The following is a 23,676-nucleotide window of genomic DNA, read 5'->3' as shown; positions in this document are numbered from 1 at the left end:
CTCTTTCAATGAGAAGTTGTATTTTCATATTGGTATTGTCTAATTCCCTGTGTTTCCATGCCTCATAGTGTCAATAAGGGTATTATATATGTATTGGTATATAGGATAAGTTGACAAATTTACTTGAATTTGAAAAAAAAATAAAAAAATGAAGATGTAAATTTACAGACAAAATTTTGTTGCTTGAAATTTTTTTTGAAAGCACTAAAGTCCCAACACCAAAATAGATAAATAATAATATTCAAGGGAACAACATGTGTTTATACTTTCAAAAAAGACAGTCTGTGGACGAAAACCCCTTCGCATTTGATAAAATGCAATTGGTATTTTTTATATTTAATTATTTTGGGACAAAGGTCGTATTTCCTTTTGATATTATGCATCTAGACATAAAATACTAGTTTCTGAAGTACAAAAAATGCTCCATCTTTTCATTTAAAACCATAATACAAGGTATAGAGTTCCTAGATGTGTGCAATTAATCAATTACACAGAATGAAGAAAATGAAGAAAAAATGTATAACCATTTTTATTTGGCCAATCAGAAACGAGTATTAAATGAAGATGTGTTATTTTATATTCTTACACAACACTATTCAATTTAATCTCTTAAATATTACAAATTAAAAAACATAGTCAACTAATTGAAAACATGTACAATGAAGTGAAATTTAGGTGGTTTATATTGTCAATAAGACACTTTTGACTCATTCCAATGTGTAACAGTAACTTCAGCAGTGAACTTAGGTGTAATGTTTTCCCATTTCAGACCATGTGTGATTCCCTAGAATATTACTTCTTTGTATACAACTCAAACAAAGAATCTCATTCTCAAGAGAATGATACATGCTCTGAAAAGGGAAAACAGTGTGGTTGGCTTTCAAGCTATCCAGCAGTCAATAGGCCTCCTCGGCTCTGACGTGATGTTTTCCCATTTCAGACCACGTGTCATTCCCTAGAGTATCATTTCTTTGTTTAAGGTTTGCGCTCAGTTGCTCGGTTGAATATGGATACATCTCAAACAAAGAATATTATTCTTGAGGGAATCACATGTGATCTGAAATAGGACAACATTAAGCTTGAGTGCTCCAGAGCCGAGGAGGTCTATATTCCATACCTTGGATGCACCCTTTTAGACTTAATCTGTAATCTGTGCACTGATACATGAAGATGATTGCCATTTGAAACTACATGCGATCAATGAACTTTTTTTTTTACTGAAAGGGAAGATTCCTGTTGATCATGTTGTCTTGAAGTACTTCCCTGAACTTGATAAATGAACATAACTGCTCAACTGCAGTGTAATATAAACGTATATTCTTTTGAATTGTCAAGCTTCTTCAGAAAGCTAGTCTTTTTTGTAACTGTACAATACATGTAAATTGGATACATGAAGTTTGTTGCTCCATGTACTTACAAGGCAATGACATTTAGTCTTCTAGATACAAGTCTGGTCACCATGGTTGCTATGTATATCTTGTGTTGCAATATTTTACTGGACACATGAAGATGATTGCCCCTGAACGAAGCAATAACATCTAGTCTTCTAGGTATAATGCAAGTCTGATCACCATGAAGATAGTTGCTGTACAATGTTTTACTGCGTACATGAAGATGTTTGCACCTTTACAAAGCAATAACATCTGGTCTTCTAGGTATAATGCAAGTCTGGTCACCATGATGATGGTTGCTGTACAATATTTTACCACGTACATAAAGATGTTTGCACCTCTACAAAGCAATAATTCCATCTGTGATTTATAAAGAAGGAGGGCTTGCACAATAGGAAAAATCAAAATGATTTCAAAAGCAAAATTTTCGAGTCTTTTCATAACCATTCCATCGACAACATCTTTGAACAGTGATATATAAATTGAGTATTTTTCTCATCCTTGTATTCTATACATTCTATACAGTCGTTGCTCTGAGATTCCTCTGGATCTCGTAAGGTGGAGGTGGTTCATTGGGGATGACCTGTGGATTTGGGAGCTGGTGTTGAGTTTTACATTTGTTGACATTGCGAACAGGCGTATAAGGTGGAGGAGGTTCAAATGTTCTTTCTTGTTGTTCCTCTCGTATTGCTGGTAATCGATTATTTAAAGGTGCTGTGATTAGAGTACAAAGACAACAGTAATCAGTACATTCATAATTATCAATTAGTATCCAAATTCACAATTGAATCAATAGGAAAGTTTGATCATATAATTATTTTAAATGAGTAACAAAAAACTATTGGTAGTTTTTAAGATCTTCCTCTGCTACATTGCACTTATAGCCACCTTCTGTCAAAAATGTCAGAGAATCAAGTTCTGTAGAGTGCAAACTATATATCCATGAAGTAGTACAAACGAAATAGTACGAAATAAAATGAGTGAAACCATTAAAAACAAAAGAAATGGATGTTGCTATCTATATTGGGTACATCAACTACTGGTACCAAATTTTTCCCCTTCACTCCCCCCCTCCCCCCTGCAAACACAATGTATACAAGCAGCATAATCCTATTCTAAGGTAATGAGCCGTCAGGTGCTGTAGTAGAGTACAAACACTATAACCATGCAACATAATTAGCATTAAATACTACTAAACAGTGTACATATTGTATAATATTATAAAAAGTTAACTAACAATATTGTGTAAATTAGTGCAACGTTTTGTAGGTCTCAATCTACTGAGGTTTACTAATTTACTACTTGTGCAAATTTGTGCAATTTCTGTGACGTTTTTCACGGATATATATGGTATGCACTCTAGTGCAAAATGTTGCACACTTTTAGTGTTTGTACTCGAGCAAAGCTCAACTCGCTGGCTATTATGTTATTGTTCCTGTGCTGCTCACCCTGTTCTTCTAGATTCTGATTGGTTGCTCTATATCCACGATTCTTTTTTACATTTCTGACAATCACCACAATCAACAAGATGACCAGAATCAGTAGACCAAGAGAAAGACCGATTATTACTGCCAACTGTGTGCCATCAGTTCTCTCTGGTAAGCAAAAAAGTATGTTAGTCCTATCATAATTTATCAGATTTTACTAGGGCTGCGTTCATAATGTATGGCAGAGGGGGGAGGGGGGGGGGGGGGGGCAGGTGAAATTTAGGGGGGAACGGATGCAAAATTTTTAGAAGAAGCTACAAGAGATTGCCCCGGGGGATAGTTATTTTTGGGGTGACTTCAAGGGGGGATCTTAAGATTTTTTTGTCATTTAAAGATTTCACCTGCCCATCTGCCATACATTATGAACGCATCCTAGGTAGTACATGCACTTTGATTGGTTGAGAATTGTGCTGTATTAGTGAACAAAGCATGGTCTGACACCAACCAAACAAACATGCGGCCTGCTTTGCAATATGCAAAAGAACTGAAAAGTACAGCAGATTTTTTTTCTTCCATATTTCTTTCTCTTTGCCTTTTTGTGTGCTTTTGTCACTTCCAGTATGCTGTATTATTGAACAGAGAACAGAAAAAGCTATACTTCTTACTTAGAGTTCAACAATATTATAGTGTTAATAGAGTGCCGATGCTTTACCTTCAGGACAGGTATATTCACAGCACTGTCCATCTACAGCCTTGTAATCTGGGCATGTTGGCACTGCACATTTCGTTGCGACGCACTTTTGAGGCTGTCCAGATACACACTTACAATGCAGACAAGGATTCTTGCCTGACGGCACAAAGTATTTTCCATTGGATATAAGATTGCTGTTGATATCTCGGCATGACCCTACAGCTGTGGAAAAGAAATTAAAAATTAACAAGTGGTATAAAAACGTGGGTTTTCAAATGAATGTTTTCGTTGAATTATGGATGCTGGAAGTTTGTCATGGCAGAAAATTGCTTTTTGACTGACAATACATCTTTGGTATTGCTTCACAGATATATGGCAAACACTCTAAGTGGTACTTTTATGACAATTATTTATCTATCCATATCATTTTATTCAGTATTATTAACTAGGTATGGCTAGGTAGAGTGATGGCTGTCAGAGGAATTTTTGAATTCAATTATTTCCAAATTGAACAGACATGTAGTCCTATTGCAGATTAATTATATCCCAAACTATACTAAAATGATTCCAAAAGTCATAGTTTTCCCTTGAAAGAATAAGAATAGAAATGATCCAAATTAATCTTTAATTTGGACAAGAAAGGGAATTTGAAAATAATACAATAGTTGGGATTTAGATCCTAATGGATACATGTGTTTATAGAGTGATGATACAATTGGTTACCCTAATAAATTTACTATAAACAGTATGTATGGTGTTTAAACATGTAATATCTGATAAGGGCGTGTGATGCATTCATGCTTCTAGCATTGAGACTACATATAATTTATTTTATTCTTATTACAATCAACACGCAGCGAAGGTACTGTATTATGTTTTTAGTAAATACTGGAAGAAGAAAAACCTTGGATTTGAAACGGATGAACCTAAGTTTTTGCTTTCACCTTTTAATCATAAATAAGTATGGGTGTATATCTGGAATTGTAATTAGACCAGCTGATAGGAGTATGTTACACCTTAAATCACAAATGTACAATGAATGAATTATCGTTGACTGGATGGTACAACATTCAAAGTGAGAGGTTAAACAACTAATTTAAAATAGGTTTCAAGTAAAGCACATAGCAGTTTAACACTGCTTAAAGTAGAATCAAGATTAGTCTCTAATACTATGAATATTTAGTAAGCAATTTTGATATATGAAATATAGGGTACTACATGTAGATCTTTTACCTGACATGGTAGCAATTTCTTTCAACTCTAAGTTAATAAATGAAACTATGATCTTGACTTGAGATTAGAACATATTAATAGACCAAACATGATGATACAGCTGAATTCCACAAGATGGATAGCTCCCATGCACGCACCCTGTTTGCTGTCACAGTGTGTGATCTATAATGTGCCTAGCTTGATCAGCTAATATCGTATTTGACATGTGGATTAGCTTAAGTATTTGTTTATGTAGAAGGAAGCATCTAGAATATACCCAGACTGAAAGGTCAATTGAAAGTAAAAGAGCTAACTATACTTGGATCATAAGCAAAAGCATTTGACATTGAAAGTAGCAACTAGGAGTATCACAACCAGCATATAAACATGTGCTGTGCTTTGCATGACTGCGTGATAACGTTAGATTCATTCACATGCATAAAGTTATTCGAGTGGAACAAAGTTCAGCAAGTCTGGTCTTGCATGGTTTTAACCCTATTAGACCATGAAAAACCTATTCTTATTACTACAATGGGTTGATCAACATCTGAGTAATTTGTGTTTACTGATTAATGTCTCTGGAATTTAAAGAATGTAGCTGTCTATTTAGATTACAGTAAGATCATTACATGTTGTCTCATAAATTTAGTATTGGAGTAATTTGATAACAATGTGGTATAAATTACAGAATAACTCTTGTAACTATTTATCCTAGTGACGGCCTAAGGGTGATTTTTAAGATCTTTATTAAAATACCACCGTTTTCCCATGACAGATTAAGCATATGTTAAATATTTAATCAGTGTAGACAAATACAGTACTGTTTTTAATTATCTGATGTAAGTAGAACTCAAATGCTTTTCATTTTAATAGTGGGATTGTCTAGACTGAATCTATTTAACTGCAATCATGATAGTAACAAGATCTTTCAAGTTAAGACTACATATTTTTTAACTTTAGAGTTCAATCATAATACTCAGGATGTGGGGGGGGAGGGGATTCTGATTGGAGTAAAGGGTCTTGATTGTCCTTGACCTTTTATGGTTTCAGATTTGTGATTTGGAAAAACAATTTTTCCTCCTATATAATTTATTATCCTTCACCTTTCCAAAGGTGGTCAAGGGTTTATATAACAGCAAAGGCATACAGCTATTTCTAAAAATATTGAAATAGTGAACGGCAAATGGCGATTGGTGATAATATATTGCCAATTGCATGACCCAAAGATGAAGTGGGCATACATCCAAACACTAAGAATTGAGGCATTTTAAGTGGTTTCATTGACTACAAACAACACTAAATATCTCAACGACAACATCTGTGTTATTTATAAGAATAACAATAAGAAGCACAAGTCATTCCAGCTATTTTTGGGTCTTGGAATGACCTATCACCTATTGCTTATTATCTATCTCTGTTCACCCATTCAACTTTTTTTGAAATTGCTGTATATAAGAAACCAAAGTATATATTACATGTATGAGAATATATAAGAAATATATATTTGTACTGCGGTTGTAATGAATTAAATTGAGCTGATCCTCGCAGTATATGAAGCAACTTATGCAGCTGCAAATTGAAAAGAAAAATTTTTTCTGAGTTTTTCAATTTGCAGCTGCATAAGTTGCTTCATATACTGCGAGGATCAGCTCAATTTGATATATGTATCATAATACTTCGATTAACATTGATATATGTATATATTTACCTCTAACTGCTCTGTGGACTCTTCTCATCAGCAAAGGAGGCTCCTACAAATTGAAAATAATTGAACATAACCAAACTAGCAATACTGTGTATGGCAGTGTAGTCTATCAGGGACCATGGAGTGTTATTTTGATTAGGGAGGAGGGGCGGGGAGCTTTTGATTAGGGGGAGGGGGGCTTTTGATTAGGGGGAGGGGGGGGGGGGGGCTATGATGCTGAAGGTGGAAGCACATAAGGGGTTTTGAGTGCAGGTCCCACCATAATATCTTTAAATTGGAGCCTTAGAATTGTATTTTCAGTGTTTTTAGGGGCATTTGCAACATATTTATTGCATTCTATTGCATTAAAGTTACGACAATTTTTCCACATTCTGGCTATTGGTATTTTAAGTAGCAATAATAAAAAAATTATTTTTATAAGTAGTTCAAAATGGTAGAAAAATTATTGTGTGAGCAATACTCCCCAGCCCCCTATATGTAGCTCTGCAGGTCCATGGCTATAGTAGTATATGAGAGCCAACTATAAATCTTGAATCTTGAGATAAAACTTCGAAACTCGGCAATAGACTAACATCAATCAAATAAATTGTTCAGTATTTTTACATATTGGTACTCTGATTGACAGCAGTGTATTGCCTGATTTCCCAGTCACTGACTGATGTTATCTTGATCAGGGCACAGCAATGAAAATTGTGGTAATGCTCAAGATATATTATATAAATTAATTAAATATAACACTGAAGAGATAACTAGCTAAAAACTAGTGTGAGCTGCAGTCGATGTTTGTAATGAAACAGTAATGATAAAAAGGTAAATTATACACAGTGAAAAGATGAAAAAAGAAGCAACCAAAAGACAAAAGAAAGGGTTAGTTTGCTTTCAACTAACCCATTCTTTTGTCTTTTCATTGCTTGTTTTTTGTTTCCTTGCCTACCTTGTTCTCATAATTGCTTTCTTTTGTCTTATTCTATCATATAAACACTCCTTTCTACCACCTCTTTCTCGTTTACTCCAACGAAGGACTAGCATCGGAAAACGTCAGTAAGTTTTTTCATCTTTTCACAGTGTATAATTTACCTTTTTATCATTACTGTTAAATATAAACACTGTATCTTGCAAGGCTTCTGACAGGTATCACTATTTTTATACTATTCATTACAATTTATTCTTCTAAAAGAAATTAAAAATGAGTACACACCTTCATTGCTGGGAAACGTGCATCTTGTATTTTTCCTGAAAATTCAAAGAATTCAAATTTAACACATTTTAAAGTGCAAAATATGGTTCCCAAACAAGTGTTTTTTTCCCATTGCATAATAAGTAATTTCTTACTGAACAAAAACTATAACAGAAAAGCATTCATTGATACATTTTCAACAACATTTGATCCTAAAAGTAAATCTAAAACCTTACATTTAGATCCTAATGGACAATAAAACAAGTATAGAATGTTGCCGTTATAATATATTGTAGGCAAACAGCGAAAGCTGGCTCTATGTAGAATACAAAAAAACCTTTGCCCCATAGAGATAAGCTGTATTTTGAAAATCCTTCTTTAAATGCAAATGAGTTAGCCTTCCCAAGGTCAAGCTTGATTGAATAAATTACATCTATATATTTGTCTGAAATGAAATCTAAAGATATTGAATTTGCAATTTTAAGATAATTGTTAGAATGTTGAATGTAAACATAATTTCAGTGAGATAAAATTGAAAATTATGATATATATATTTTTCTATAAATGATAATTAATTAAATTTGTTGTTTTTGTTGCAAATTTTTTGTAGCAAAAATCTTATCCATAATTAATATCTTTTTGGCAACAGTCCCTGACACAAGTAAACATCAATAGACCTATTTAGCTTCGTTGTTTGTTGTGAACCATTTCAGAGCATGTGAGTTACTCTTGGGAGTTGATTCTTTCATGTGTAAATATTTTAACAATGTTCGTCATAAAAGAACAACTCTCGAGGGAATGTCATGTGATCTGAAATGGGCAATTTGCATACGAAGGTAAATGGGTCTATTATATTTATATTATTAAAAAAATCATAAATATGAAAAATACAAAAACACCACAGGAAGCCCACACAACAGAAGGTTTTGTAGAATGGCATATAATATCATCAAGAACCACAGAGCACCCTAAAATGTATACATGTGTGTGTTGAGTGTTCTTTTCCCTCCATGGTCATAGATTTGTAAGACCACATCAATACTAGGTTCTTCCTCTCCCAGTAAAGAACTTGATCTGGCATTAAATTCTATACTAATGGATTGGGGGCTAGGAAAGTATGGAAACACAGCCATGTGTTAATCAGATTACGCAAGCTGATTTCAGTCATATCCTGATAACAGCCTCATCCTAGACTGTATTCAATTTCATGATTACTGCATGGTGATATAGTGAAGCCTATATGATTATTTACTGAGCGCACATGTGTATATACATAGATATAGCAAAACACTTATGTGGTTCATATTACAAGACAGATAAGCTATCTAAGTAGAATCATTGGTTCAAAATTAGTATATATTATTATGAACCTAAGTTTTTTAGTTTTTTCATTTTCTAATTGGCGGTCTAAAATATTTCTAGCCTGCTATTTATAGAATTTGAATACTAGCAACTGGATAGCAACTATATAGATCCATTATTTACCCTTTATAGTAAAATTCATTAAAAAATTTAATCTATGGTCAATATATATATATATATATACATTAGGACAAAAATGTCTGGATTTTTAAACCAATACTTACTCATGGTAAGAAGCTGCACATGGCACAATGACAAAAGAGTAAGTACAGTTACGGATATTTCTGATTAATGTGAGTAACAGCTCAATATTTGAAATGCAAATAGCTTTTTTATACTCTAATTTCAATAGTAATACCCTGACATCTTCCTGGTACCATGAAATCTCAGCTGGTAGTATTTCCACATTTTCATTACTTTAAACATGTGGAAGTCATAACATTAATCCTTTTTTAACCCTTTTAAACTATTTTTTTACAGAAATACTTGATGTAAAAGAAGGAATGGTTCAGAAATATCATTGAAAATGCCTGGTTAACGTTTTTTCAATTTACGTTTAGATACAAGTCGAACATACAAAAGGTAAAAGATGATAGTTGTTTTGATAATGAGAAATAAACAGATCATTTTATAACGATAAAAACTTTAAATTTATGACGTCTAGATTCTATAGCGCTGTTTATCTCTCTGTGCTCTAATGATTGGCGTCCATCAATCAAAAAATAAAGAAGTCTGATGGAATAATAGAAAATGACAAAAAAAAATTCTAATTAAAAAATCTAAATTAAAAAAAGGCAATTTTGTAATGATGCAACATAAGAATGTTTAGTTTTTAGTGAGCATCATTTTAAAACATCCTTTTTTGTTCAGAATTGACAAAAAGGAATAAAAAAAACAATGAAAAATTGGATGTGAATTGGATGCTCATAAATTGGATGGTTTTATTTCTTAAAAGCGTGACTTGCGAGTGCTAATAAAACAATTTTTCACGTTTTTCTTGACACGTTTGAAAAAAAAAGACACTTCACGACTATATGAACAATAATTTAAGGGTCCTCAATGACAAAATTTAAGTAAACTGCATATTAATAATGGGATTTGAAGATAAGAATTTTTTCCCTTTAACACGATTGTCTTTACGCTCCGTCAGACGTTCGCGACCTCGAATGAATTAAAATTTCAGTATTTTGACTAAAGTCGTGGTTTATATTTTAGTAAAAGATTAATTTTTAAACTTCTAGATTAAGAAAATATTGTTAAACAAGATTATCCATAAAAGTGAAGGATCTGAGTTATTAAAGGGTTTCATTTTTCCATTTTCATTGAAAGTCAACCTACGAACCTTCGCAATATGCTCCGAGCTATAAGGTCAAGCGTAAAGATCCATTAAATCAGTTTACTCCAACTCAAAGTAAACTAATTAGGAAAACAACGTTTTATTTGGAGTACGTATGAAAGACAAGACAAGTCTATGAGAAAGCTTGTCGTATTTTACGGCTTATATTATGAGGCTTTTTGAAAGCCATAGATCGTGTTATAATTCGAAGGACACCGGGCAGCAACAGCTTGAACACTGTTTTGCATCATTCGAGTATTCTTAGCCTTCCGTTCTCGTACTAAAGCTAGTTTTCATACTTATTTTTTAAGCCAACACAGGTATTTAGCCTGGAATATAGAGCATTCGCATCTAATAGTTTGCAAATAGCTAGTAAATAGAATGTTAATGAAGGACCGTTGTGTGTCGAAGGACACACAAGACCTTCTCTCTCACTTCAAAGTAGATTCACAGCACTGCACGCAACGCAAAAAATAGCTTATTCTTACCTTGCCCGCAACATAGGGTCATCAAACATGTAAGAAGCCAAAATAATACGAGCATTCCGTGCTAAGCTCCGCTAAAATCTTCTTTTAGTCCTGCCATTTCAAAACTTGCGGTCTAAATATTTAATTTTACCAGTTTACTAAACAGATGCTAATTATGCTAATTTATACCCATTGTTATGGTAACGGTTTTCTTACTCCAGTTCAGGAGGTGGTTTAGTTTGTTCAGGTGAAAATACCTGTAAAAATCCATCGTTAAATTTCTCCCTAACATTTCCCTGCTTAAACTTCCCTTTCTATCTTCCTTTAAAAACTGTTTTCAGAATCTCAAAATAGTCAACCGTGGACGAATTTTACTCTTCTTTTGTCCCTTGCAACAATGAACACTTGAAAATAGAATAGAAGCCATCAAGAAGTATAGTAAACTCTTCATTATGATAATATTGTATAACTGATTCGTTACAAAAGAAAAAAAGAAAAGTTTAACTTCAAATTATCGCTTTTTTTAAGCATTTGTGCAATTAGTTAAACAATAGTATTGGCACTCCCCCAATTCTGGAGACGCATTAATATGAATTAAGTATAGTTGTTATCTAATAAAACAACTTGTTATTTTCTTAACATGAAGGATAGCTTAAATTAAATCGGCAACTTTTCAATACAGGTGGTTTTCTTGTTCCGCCATCTTCTCGAGCTACCCGGCAAAAAATCCGGTGCTGACCGTGAGATTATTTGTACTGTCGACTTTCATCCAATCATTGTCTGATTTCGAGATATTTAATGTGGCATTAAATGAAATAAGATTTCCTGGTCCAAAATCTCTTATATTTTAGCAGTACACATGGTAGGATTTTATTATCATCCCAGCCATTTGTTTTTCATGAAACACATTAACTATTGATTGCTTGGCTTTTCTGATAACACGAGGTCCATCTAAGCTATGACTGGTGCTTAGATTGATGAAGCGACTGAGTATTCTGACAATGGGTTTCAATAAAGAATGCAAATAGCAGCCGGTGGTGCACTAACAGGGGGTCGATATTATGACAAAGTTTGTAACTTTGAAAATAATGTTATGGAGCTAATTAATATCCATCACCGGGGGGTACGCAAATTAAATGCAATGATCCATTTAAACTTTAAATTTCACGAGAAAAGAAAGTTTCAAACCCCGAAAACAACTTCAGGGCTGATGAAGTCAGGACACGGCTTCCCCACAGATCTAACCCTGAAACAACCTCTCGGGGCTGATCAAAGTCACGGCACGGCGAACCCAAAGATTGAATTGGAATTTAGCGTGTTAGTTTTTGCAGAGGGAGGTGTAGCCTCCCACACAGACGTTCTTAGGTCGGAGCTCAAATCAGAGGAGAGACCCAACAAACTCTTCTTGCATGATTTCAAGAACGACAGAACTATAACTGATGAATTGAAAAGTTCAGATTTCCTTTTTTAACACCTTTACATCCTTTGAATGAAAATTAGCGGACCTGTAAGGCAGTACATTGGTTGATTATCCGCTAGTAAGCCCGTGTCAAAAATGGTATTTGGTGCTTTCTAAGGGGGCTGAAAAATGGCCCAAAATTCGTTGGGTTAAATTATGGAACCTTTTTTCATGGTCTGCCAACAATTTTGGCATGTGATTTTTGATGTTAGAGGAATATTGGGCTCGTTTTTCCAAGCTAGTTTTTCCGATGAAACGACGTGGCAAAATTTTGCCAACAAAAGTTGGGCCGTTTGTTAAAGGCCTAACGATGATTGCAGACCGCTGCATATTGATTATAATCAGTAAAATAAATGCAATAAGACTAAGACCAAAATCCTAAAAAAATAACGTCATGTTTTTGGTATTCTCGGCAGTCGCATTATGACGTAATCGGCAATCAAGAGAATTAAATACCACAAAAAAGAGGACTAGTCAAGGTGCAACATCTATGGTGTTCACTTGCCGATTTATTACCTTATGGAGACAAAGCTCATCAACATTGTAAGGCCGGGGGCTTGGGAAAAAGCGAGGATGCTCGTCGTACCTCGTACGGATATATAGTTTTGGTTCGGCATCAAATGACTTCTGCTAATAGCAATCAGACAAATGAGTAAATTGTTTTAGAGTTGGTACCGGCTTTTTTGGGTAAAAATCATTAGTTGCCACGCCCACCTGGACAGGATTCGGGTACCTTTAGGGGGACATTTTAAAAATTTCTGACGAGCATCCCTGTACTGATCCTTGCCCTATTGTATATGGGAATACCCCCGGGGTAAAATGCTGCTTTTGATGAACCTAGTCAACGAAAAAATGACAGTGAGCCGTCAGTGCTCACCGAAAAAAAAGTTCTCTTTATACAGTTTTTAAATGCTTGTTTTAGTCCGAGTCTGATCCCACGTCACTCATTTCCTCTTCTTCAGATTTCTCTTCATCCATTGACTCTTCTTCCGATTCGTCTTTCTTTGTTTTCTTTTTTGGTTTAGCTTTCGATTTTTTCTGCTAAAAATAGACGAAATAGATTTTTAATCAGAGAGCTACACAAAATACCTTGTAGGTGGAATATGGTTATCGTATAACTTACAGCACATACACGTTGCGACATACCATAACATTGAAATGGCTTCCCATAAGAATGGTTATCGTATGAGTGGGAAACATACGATGCTAAATTACAGCACGTACACGGTACGACATGCCGTAACATTGAAATGGCTTCCCATAAGAATGGCTATCGTATGAGTAGAAAACATGCGATACTAAATCACAGCACGTACATGATACGACATGCCGTAACACTAAAATGGCTTCCCATAAGAATGGTTATCGCATGAGTGGGAAGCATACGATACTAAATTACAGCACGTACATGATACGACATACCGTAACATTGAAATGGCTTCCTATTTCCATGCAATTGCTTTTCAGTAATTCACCCAATCACAACGCGTAGTTACGGTTACGGTTCGAAACGTTCAGACCTCTGGATTTTTGGTTTTCATCAATCAAAGAATCACTAATAATTTTCAAACATTAAGATATATGATCAAAACGGGAAGCCAATCGAGGATAATGTTCCACACCTTTTTTCGATCGTCGTCCGAATCTGATGAATCGCCACTGGACTCTACGAATTCAGCGCTCTTAAATTTTTGTCCCTCGATGCTTTTTCTTGGTGAACCTTTCTTGGCTTTCGTTGGCGTGTCCTTCTTTTTACTCGAACTAAAAGAATAAAGAGCAAAGTTGAGACGGCTTGGACCTGCGAATGGCGCATGCGTGCAGATATGATTGGTGCGGAGGGCGGTGACAGCATAGTTAATAACTATGGTGATAGAGGCAAACAACAGAAAGCGGCTCTGGTAATAGAGCGGTTCTCTTATGAGTGGGAAACGTACAGCACTGTCTTACTGCACTTACATAGTACGACAAGCCGTAACATTATAATGGCTTCCCGTAAGAATTATTATCGTACGAGTGGGAAACATACAGTACTGTCTTACTGCTCGTACACAATACGATATGCCGTACTCGGTAACTTGGCTTGCCACTGCCTTCGAGGAATTATTCCAACATATTGGTACAACATAAGGCAATGGATTTCTCGTATTGTTCCCACTCATATGAAAATCGCTCTGGTTCTAGAAATATTAGTAAATCTCAAGCTTTAGCGTTGTTTAGCACTTTCAAAATGGATTTGAATTGACGGTAACAAATGGTTGAAATCAACATCGGTGTGATGTTTAAAGAGAAGAAAACTGTAGTGCGAGTGTAACTGACCTAGCGCCTCCACCCTCCAACAATTCTTTCTTGTAGTTCTTCATCTTTTCTTGGTACTTCTCCTTTTCTACTGCAGCTAGTTTTTCCCATTTCTGAGAAACAAAATCATATCATGAGCCAAAGAGCAGTGTCAACCTCGGTGGAAAACGTGCTACTGTAGTAACAGTGTCCATTGTTGGGTTGCAAGCAATCCCAAGAGAGTCAACGGACAAAAGAAAAAAAAGAAGAAAAAAAAATGGCGGCCATTTTGGTACCGTTAGCAATGGATGCTAATGAGAAATCTTTAAATTTTTTTAAATGGCACCAAAGTGTGGTGGAATGAGAGCTTGTCAAGTAGTAATGCCAATGCTGCGACATGTCGCCTCAAGTCTGCTAAGATTCCAACAGGCACCCTAAACTTCGTTTGTGTTGAGTTTATGATGGAAATATTGAAACCAAGCCACGTTTTTAAAGCATAATAATTACGCAATGCTCCTAAATTAGAGAGTATGGAAACTGAATAACTCTTAGTGATTGAACCCTGTTTTTGACTCTCTCAGCCATTGTTCAAGGTATACTCACACTTTTGTCGGTGAGGACTTTCCACTTTTCTCCAGCAACCTTTGATACTTCAGTAACTGAGATTCCAGGGTTTTCGTCTTTGATTTGCTGTCGAGTATCGTTAAGCCATAACATGTATGCACTCATGGCTCTCTTGGGTGCATTGGGGTCTTTTTTCTTCTTGCCCTTCTTAGAAGAGGAGGCCTTAGAAACCTGGGACAAAATACGGATTGAATGAATATGGAGAGAAGGGAGGAGATAAGATGAGATAAACATGAGATGAGATAAGAGAGATAAGATAGATAAAATAAGCGAATATGAAGAGAAGGGAGGAGATAAGATGAGATAAAGATGAGATGAGATAAGAGAGATAAGATAAGTGAATATGAAGAGAAGGGAGGAGATAAGATGAGATATAGATGAGATGAGATGAGAGAGATAAGATAAGCGGATATGAGAAGGGAGGAGATAAGATGAGATAAAGATGAGATGAGATGAGAGAGATAAGATAAGCGAATTATGAAGAGAAGGGAGGAGATAAGATGAGATAAGATGAGATGAGATGAGAGAGATAAGATAAGCGAATATGAAGAGAAGGGAGGAGATAAGATGAGATAAAGATGAGATGAGAGAGATAAGATAAGCGAAGGGAGGTGAGGAGAGAATAGGATACGATAAAGGATCGTAATTTCACTTGTACGTTTTTGTTTAAAATGCTGTCAGCAGATCTAGAAATGAAAAAGAAGGGGCAAAAAATGTGAATACTCACGTCTGCTTTAGCCTTTTTCTTAGGAGATTTTTGCTTCTCAGCTTTCCTTTTCTTTTCAGGTTTACTTTTGGATCTCTTGGATTTTTTCTCTGATTCAGAGTCAGATCCGGCTTCCGAAGATGATGTTGATGCTTCACTATCAAATCTGAAGAAAAACACAGCAGTAACGTATTAGTAACAACCTCAAAATATTCAACAATGGTGAAATGAGAAACTAATAATAATAATAATAAAAACAATAAAAATAAGAGGATAACTGGATCAACATATTTAATGGACAAGGCCACAACAAAAAACAGTATACAAATTTAAAAAGAAAGACCAAAAAACAACAACAAAACATACAAGCCAGAAGGTCAGAAGTGAAAAAAAAGACAAATAGAATGCATGAATGAAAAAAAAACCACTCATAAATATATATATATATATATATATATATAAGAAACAAAGAAAAAAAACAACAATAAATATATATATATATAAATATATATAAGAAACAAAGAAAAAAAACAACAACAAAACCCACAAGCCAGGACAGAAGCGAAAAAAAGACAGATAGCATGCATGAATGAAAAAAAAAACCACTCAAAAAAAAAAAAAATATATATATATATATATATATATATACATAAGAAACAAAGAAAAAACAACAAGAAGGAAAAAAAAAAAAAGAAAGAAAGAAAAGAGAAATGACCAATATTGAATAAAAGCATGAGAACAAGGCTACTTACTCTTCCCTAATATCTCTATCACTCTCATCACCAGGAGCAAATGATTCATCATCTGAATCTGTATAACATTAGAAATTGTGAATGAGATATTACAACATAACTGAATAAAGCAACTGTTGGTAGTGTAGTGTTTGACTGTTTTATTCTAATTACTGTGCTTTAGATTTAATTCCTAACTAGTTAGCTGAGCTTGATTAATGGTTTTTCTTAAACAAATCTGTTTTCCCTTCTTTACCTAATATCAATATGAGTTGAGTGTTGTGTGTTTTACCACTTTTTCATAGGTACACACCAATTGAGACAAATGTTGTGACAGGTAAATTGCCTTTAAACTACCTTAAGACAAATAAGTCAGTCCCATGTACCTTCTATGAGTACTATTTACTTTTACAAACTTTAAAAAAATTACCATTAATCAATAAAATTGTTAGAGTACATATATGTAACAGTATATGCAAACTGAAAGAAGGTACATGGGAATGTTTTATTTGATTGACAGCAGTGTATTACATGATTGCCCTGTCACAATTGTCACCTCAATCATCACATGGTGACAACTTTCTGCAGTCGATTAACATTGCCAATCTACAAAAAGCATGTAGCATGTCCCTACCATCTTCTTCGGACTCTGAATCTTTTTCAGCGGCCTCAGCTTTGACTTGTTCCAGATAAGCATCATGTTCATCATCATCAGAGTTGAACAAGTCCTCATCATATTTTTGACCCTTTTTGGAATTTTTGACCTGTAGAAGTTAAAAAAAACTGATATAAGGATTATTGTGTCCTACTCTTACCATGAACACTCAAGTCAAATTGTTTTTATTTATTTTTCAGTTTGGGCGCAGCTACCTAACTTTACAATACAATACAATATGCTTTATTAGAAGCTCCCAACTATTAACTAATAGGCCATTTAACGGATCCCGTTACTCAACTTCAGCCTCGTCAGCATGTAATTATTCTTTAGAATTTGACTACATACAGTCCGCAGTAATGAAAGGAATTTATACATCAACGAACAATTGAAACACTTAAAAATTTCACAGGTTGTAGGCAATTTCTAAAGAATATATTACACACTGACGAGGCTGAGGTTGAGTAACGGGATCCGTGAAATGGTCTATTGTATGATATTAACATGTTGGTTTTAAATAATTTGTCTATTAGAGCTAAAAACTGTAACCTTGTACACTAAAATAGTTACCTTTCCTGTATTCTTGATACGCAAGTTCTTTACAGTCACAAAGTCAAACAGTCTGCTATATTCTTCCCTGAATTGAATGCGTAATAACATGATAAATATAACAATATTCAACACAAATCATACTCTTTACGGCCTATGAATATGTGTGTGTTTTTTGTTCACCTTAGTTCTTCTTACCTTTCAATATTGCTGAAAACAATTGTAGTACCATTTTTGGTTTCCACTTCAAAGTCAAATGACCTGCTTGAACTGCCACCACCAGATACACGAGCAAAGTTCACACAAGAGATCTCGTCAAAGCGAACATGGACTGGAGGCTTGTGCACGAAAATGAATCCTCTTTCCAAGGGATACAGAAGACCACTGCCAGCTCGATAAGAACAGGTCATGCCACTTCCACCAGCATTGCTGAAAACATATTGTTTTTTAAAGATATATTATATATTCCAGTACCACTGATTTTTTTAGTAGTAACTTCGCCAAAACCTACAGAATCTTGAAAGCAAGAGTTATTTAATGGTATGCTAGCCTCTCACCTCTTGGAACATCTCAGGTTTGATTCCTGGACTTGGTATCACATTTGAGTAGAGTTTATTGGGTAATATATATAGCAATATCCCTCTCCCTCAATTCTAGGGCTTTTTCTCTGGGTTTTCTGGTTTTCCTCCCTCCGCAAAACCTAAGATGCTAAATTTCAATTTTATTTTAGCCATGCCCTGACTTTGTTTAAGATCAGCATGGATGTTGCTTCACAGTTTGGCAGATAAAATTGAGAAATAAAAGCATTGTTAAAAGTAATATGACAATCATCTGCACAAAAGGAATGGCACAATCCACACACAGGTACATCTTGACAGACCTTTTTAACTTAAACATGATTTTTCCCCATTTCCGACCACGTCATAATTTCCTTAGAGTAATAATTTGTCATTAAATGGCTGCACATGAGAAGGCACAGATGAATATGGATGTGACTCAAACAAAGAATCTTATTCTCGAGGATATGCCAAGAGGTCTATTTGGTCTTACCTTTTAAAGGAGCCAGGTACTGTAATCTTCTTTCCTACAACCGCCTTCATAAGCCTACTAATGATTTCATAGACTGGTCCACTCATTTCTTGTGTTATCTTATCTTCATATTTTTCTTTGATTTCTTCTCTATAAAACAAGCAAAAGATTAGTATAATGAAATGAAAATGACTAATAATTCATTGCTCTTCGACAAAAAAAGTTCTTTTTATTAAAAATATTTAGATAGCAACATAACCGAGGTTAAATAAGTTTTTCGTGTTAAACACAAACAACTTACTCTGACATGTTCAACTTGACATCAAACTCGTCATGCTTTTCGAACTGTGTTATCAGGAAAGGATAACGTGTCTGTCCCTGCTTGATGGGTGGATCCATGCTTATCTACAACAAAAGACACAAACTCAACTGAGTATTCTAGATTGCTTTTTGGTAGGGGTGCAAAATTGTTATGGCGTTGCCCTGAAACAACCTCTGGGCTGATCTAAATCAGGGCACAGGTAATTCACACATCAAATTGGAATTTAGCTGGTTTTGCAGAGAGATGAAAACTGGAGAACATAGAGAAAAACCCTAGAATCAAGTGAGAGATCCAATAAAGTGCACTTTCACCAAGAGGTTTATAATCAATCCACTACATAATTTTATGTGACACTCAATACCCTCCATTTCATAATACTGTGTTTTAAATACTAGTAAAAGATCCAAAATTGCTTTTTGTTTTCTGAGGTAAGATCAAGCTGAATCTCTGAGGGTCACCATAATAAAAATAGTAATAATAATAATAATAATAGTAATAATAATAATAGTAATAATAATAATAATAATAATAATATAATAATATATATATATATTTTTTCTTCACAAACCGTTTTAAAAGACAATGATTTTATAGGGACATCTATTTAAATTTATTGTAGTTAGTTTCCTTTTAGACTGTATAGGTTACGCTGTGCGCCCCTATACAGGTCATAGATTTTTTGCATCTATACGTTTTAGTACTGCACATATATAAGAATAATAGTAATCATCATAATAATCATAATAATCATAATAATAATAATGGGGTTCTTATATAGCACATTTCATATTGTCTCAATGTCCTTTACACTTACGAGCAGAGGGTGTTTTGTGGGCTGTATATTAAGGAGCTAGTACATGTAGCAGCAGTGCACTTTAAAGTCATGAGGGATTTGTTAGTACATTAGTGTTATGACCATGTAGTCACCAGACTTGCTACTTACCACAAAGAACATGAATCTCTGGTCTTTATGAGGGAGAAGGAAGAGTCTGAGAATGGTTGTGTATGGAATTTTATAGTCATAGGTTTTACCATGAAGCTGCAAGAAGGTAGGGAATACTTTCATGGTGTAACGACCCCTAAAGAGAAAAAGTAATGAGATTAATTCTCGGCTGATAGTTGTCCACTCATGGTACTAATAATGTGTAATGAACCTTGGTGTTAAGCAAGCCACATCAGGAATAGTCACAATAGCATCTCCTGTTATCTGGATGATATCAGCTTTGGATATAACATGATCATGGAAAGTCTGAAAAAAAATAGGTTGGCATAAAAATATCATTGTAGACACACACTGCTGCAAGAGCTCAATGGACAACTTAATTGGCCTCTATATTATCTATATTATTTTTTTATTTAGTAGCTTTAAAAGGGCAGCGAAAGGACCCTAGGTCAAGGTCCATGTTAATCTAAGTTCAATACAATTTCTACATCCTTTAGAAATGAATCCTTCTCTATTCTTCACTTCTCTTTTACTCTGACGAAGAACTAGCGTCCTTTCCTTTCATCTTTTCACAGTGTATAATTTACCTTTTTATCATTACTAATCCTTCACTATGTAATCTAAGTTTTGAAATAGTTTCTACATGCTTAAAAAAAGAATCCTTCACAAAATTAATATGGGTGCCCTGGAGGGCTGCTTTAGGCCTCACTCAACCCTCCTCCCACTTAATAACTACTCCTGAGAGTACAGCATATGTTGAGTGGGCATGTTCTAAATTGGTATATATTGTACCTTGACTGGGTCAGCATCTGTGCTGTCTGCTACTTGTGGGATATAAAACCTCATTTCCATTAAAGAAATCTCAGCATCATCATGTTGATGAAACTCAAGGGTAACTTCATTGTTGCCTGTTCATGACAGTCCAAAAAATAAGAATTAACAAAGAACAGCAAGACTGAGCCCTAGAAAAAGTGGAATTTACAGTACAGCTCACAGGAATATGCATGCATTATGTGTGTCCAATGCATCCTATAGTGCCAGCAAGTATGTCAAGTACACAATACTACACGTTACAAACTACACCAAGCTATATGTTACTGTAGATGTCTAGAGTAAACAAGCTTTGTCCATCCATAAAGTGCTTTAAAGCCAGAACAAGAAAATTTGAACTTCAAAATGGTAGTCCTGACCGGTACCTTCTGACCAAACTTCAGGATTTTGACCACTCAGAGATCCAATTAGATTGCTTCATTTTCACCTGGACTAGCCTTGCTTGCAAATGGCAATGAAATAATAGAGAGCTCTATTTATACCTGCAGTTGTTGCTTGTGAAACATCCTTCAGCGGTATCTCAAATGCTGGTTTTCCATCCACATCAAATGATAAAGCTGTCCCTGAAGTATAATGATAAAACCTTTTAGTTACATCTGTTGAAATCCAGTGACTATGTGTATGTTTGAGACACTGAGATATCGTATTGAATCAACCAGAGATTGATATAAGATTACTAAATTGTAGGTACTGGGATCAACCTAACTGCTCAAATTTGGGTCATAAACATTGTATTGTGGTGTGGTTAAGTGCCAATCAATATTTAGGAAGCCCTTAAGTCAACACAATTAGATAGACCTCTTTATCTTGATTGTAATGTTTTCCCATTTCAGACTGTGTCATTATCTCAAGAAAGACATCCTTGCTTGAGTTGTATCCATTTATGGGTCTTCTCATGTGTAACCATTAAACAAAGAATTATTAGAAATGATACTCTAGGGAATGACACTTGGTCTGAAATGAGCAAACAATATACCTAAGGTAAAGATGTCTATTGAGTACTGGGATTCATCCCTGATGGTACCTTCAAATTTAGCTGTTCCCCAGTTCCATCCTTTAACAGAGAGCTCAGTATCTTTGATTTTGGTGTTGTAGAATTGGGAGAGAAATGCAGAGAGATTTTGATAGTCCTACAAGAAAAAAATTAATTTCAAAAAGTAAAGTTATTAATGGATAAGCTTGCAGTGCAGACATTTCAACTGGGGCAACTTTGAAAAGCTATCTGAGGGCTAAAAGTACTGGTTGATCAATAATTGATTGCAGGTCATGATGACTGGGCAATTGTTTTAGCTCAGTTATACCATAAAATCATAAAATTTACTTACACTTTCTTTAAATCCATTAAATCTATACTGTGCCCCAGATTTTAACAAAACTTTCAACTCATGTCCTCTTGCAACACGCCTCCAATTAGCTGCCTCAATATCATCTTTGTTAATTTGGTCAACTTTTCCAGTTTTACTTGCTTTAAAAACAACCCCATTTTTGTGAAGTTTTAATCTTCCTGCATTCTAAAAAGAGTAAAGATGTATAATCAATACATGAGTAAACCTGAGGAAAGATAAAGGCTGTTTCGAGACCAAATTCAAACAGCTGATAACTAGTTGCAAAACCTTCAAATTTTAAAGTGCTACTCAATCACAGGATCAAGATGTTACAATTTGCAGTCTCAACAAAGTAGGCTTTGGTAGGCATCAATCAAGGCATTTCCATGACATTCCATAGGCATGTGCTTTTGAAAACTCTGTGTTTTATGATAATGTTATGGAAACGCTTTGATTGACATTCACCAAAACTCTATTTTGTAACAACAGAAAATTGCATGAATTCTTGGGTGTGAAAGGAGATAAAAAGGTGAGCCTCTAAATATAGTGTCATGCTGTCAAACATGTTGGCCAATCAGTCAAATATGAAATACAGGGTGTTTTATCTTGCATCCCTGATAATACCAGACATATCAGGGGCCGCGGAGGTGATGGGGGAAGGAGGCTACAGAACCCCTAATTTTTTCCTTTTTCCATACTAGTCTCTTATATTTTCCAGTCTTAGCCCCAACTTTTTCCAATATTAATCTCTCATATTTTCCAATCTTAGCCCCCCCCCCCCCCCCCCACCTTTTCGGGTTGTCCGCGGCCCCTGCATATATTCATCGTCACAGATTGATACCAAAAATTAGTTCCCTTCAGAACCAGGACTCAAACTGAATAAAACATAGATATTGTTGGGCACATTATGGAAGTGAAAGAACAGCGCAAAAAGATTTAAAAAAACCACCATACCCAACTGACAAAAGAAATAGATAAGCTTAAGCTTAGAGCTCATTTCGGTAAAACTTAGATGCAAACTAACTAGAGATTCATCCATATTTATCCATACGACACACGATTGGCAAGTTTATTTATCTCTGTTAGTTTAACGTTTAATAAATGCTATTATTACGAAAACTAGCCCTTTCTAATGAAGTTTACCAGTAAGAAATCGAAAGGCTAATTGACAAAGTTTCACGATCGCCATTGCTTACCAAAGATCCTCGAACAAGAAGAGCAACTTCGTTGTACTCCAACCCCTCAGAAGCCATGGCTCTTCTCTCTTCAAGTCTTTTCGTCTATTAGTCTTTGAATCTAAAGGATTTAGGCCAAGATTGGTTTATTTTATCTTCAACATATGAACTAATTCCAACATGGACGTTTATTATTCCCTCGTGTGGAATTCAGGGAGACTGGCTCTAGGTTTTAATTGGTCCAGGAAAAATTCGCGGGAAGATCGTTCCGATGGAATATTTGCG

General features: G+C 34.9%; 2 protein-coding genes across 6 annotated transcripts; both read right to left on the bottom strand.

The window, feature by feature from the left end:
• Nucleotides 1-665: 665 nt before the first annotated feature.
• Nucleotides 666-10,919, bottom strand: LOC116294000 (uncharacterized). 4 transcript variants are annotated; one of them, XM_031701508.2, is made up of 6 exons: nt 10,790-10,919; nt 7,625-7,659; nt 6,430-6,472; nt 3,531-3,731; nt 2,840-2,986; nt 666-2,105 (listed from the first exon to the last, which is right to left on the bottom strand). In XM_031701508.2, exons 1-6 carry the CDS (start codon nt 10,842-10,844, stop codon nt 1,909-1,911), a joined length of 678 nt encoding a protein of 225 aa, XP_031557368.1. In that variant the 5' UTR covers nt 10,845-10,919; the 3' UTR covers nt 666-1,908. The 4 variants fall into 4 exon arrangements, with proteins under 4 accessions (XP_031557368.1, XP_088889134.1, XP_088889135.1 ...); XM_089033008.1 differs by lacking the exon at nt 10,790-10,919 and adding an exon at nt 8,281-8,329; XM_089033009.1 differs by lacking the exon at nt 10,790-10,919 and adding an exon at nt 7,840-7,860.
• A 1,799-nt stretch (nt 10,920-12,718) lies between these two features.
• Nucleotides 12,719-23,584, bottom strand: LOC116293980 (FACT complex subunit SSRP1). 2 transcript variants are annotated; one of them, XM_031701483.2, is made up of 18 exons: nt 23,413-23,584; nt 22,217-22,402; nt 21,916-22,021; nt 21,374-21,454; nt 20,853-20,968; nt 20,272-20,366; nt 20,061-20,196; nt 19,097-19,200; nt 18,817-18,945; nt 17,965-18,195; nt 17,788-17,854; nt 17,197-17,326; nt 16,584-16,641; nt 15,853-15,997; nt 15,105-15,296; nt 14,544-14,635; nt 13,850-13,988; nt 12,719-13,268 (listed from the first exon to the last, which is right to left on the bottom strand). In XM_031701483.2, exons 1-18 carry the CDS (start codon nt 23,467-23,469, stop codon nt 13,146-13,148), a joined length of 2,187 nt encoding a protein of 728 aa, XP_031557343.1. In that variant the 5' UTR covers nt 23,470-23,584; the 3' UTR covers nt 12,719-13,145. The 2 variants fall into 2 exon arrangements, with proteins under 2 accessions (XP_031557343.1, XP_031557344.1); XM_031701484.2 differs by having other exon boundaries at nt 12,719-13,265.
• Nucleotides 23,585-23,676: the final 92 nt, after the last annotated feature.

Source organism: Actinia tenebrosa, unplaced genomic scaffold (assembly GCF_029948245.1).
Source record: "Actinia tenebrosa isolate PJP-AT-01 unplaced genomic scaffold, QUT_ActTen_1.0 PGA_scaffold1__47_contigs__length_23844297, whole genome shotgun sequence".
NCBI lineage: Eukaryota > Metazoa > Cnidaria > Anthozoa > Actiniaria > Actiniidae > Actinia > Actinia tenebrosa.
The sequence above is the reverse complement of the archived record's forward strand: the minus strand, read 5'-3'. Positions and strand labels throughout refer to the sequence as shown.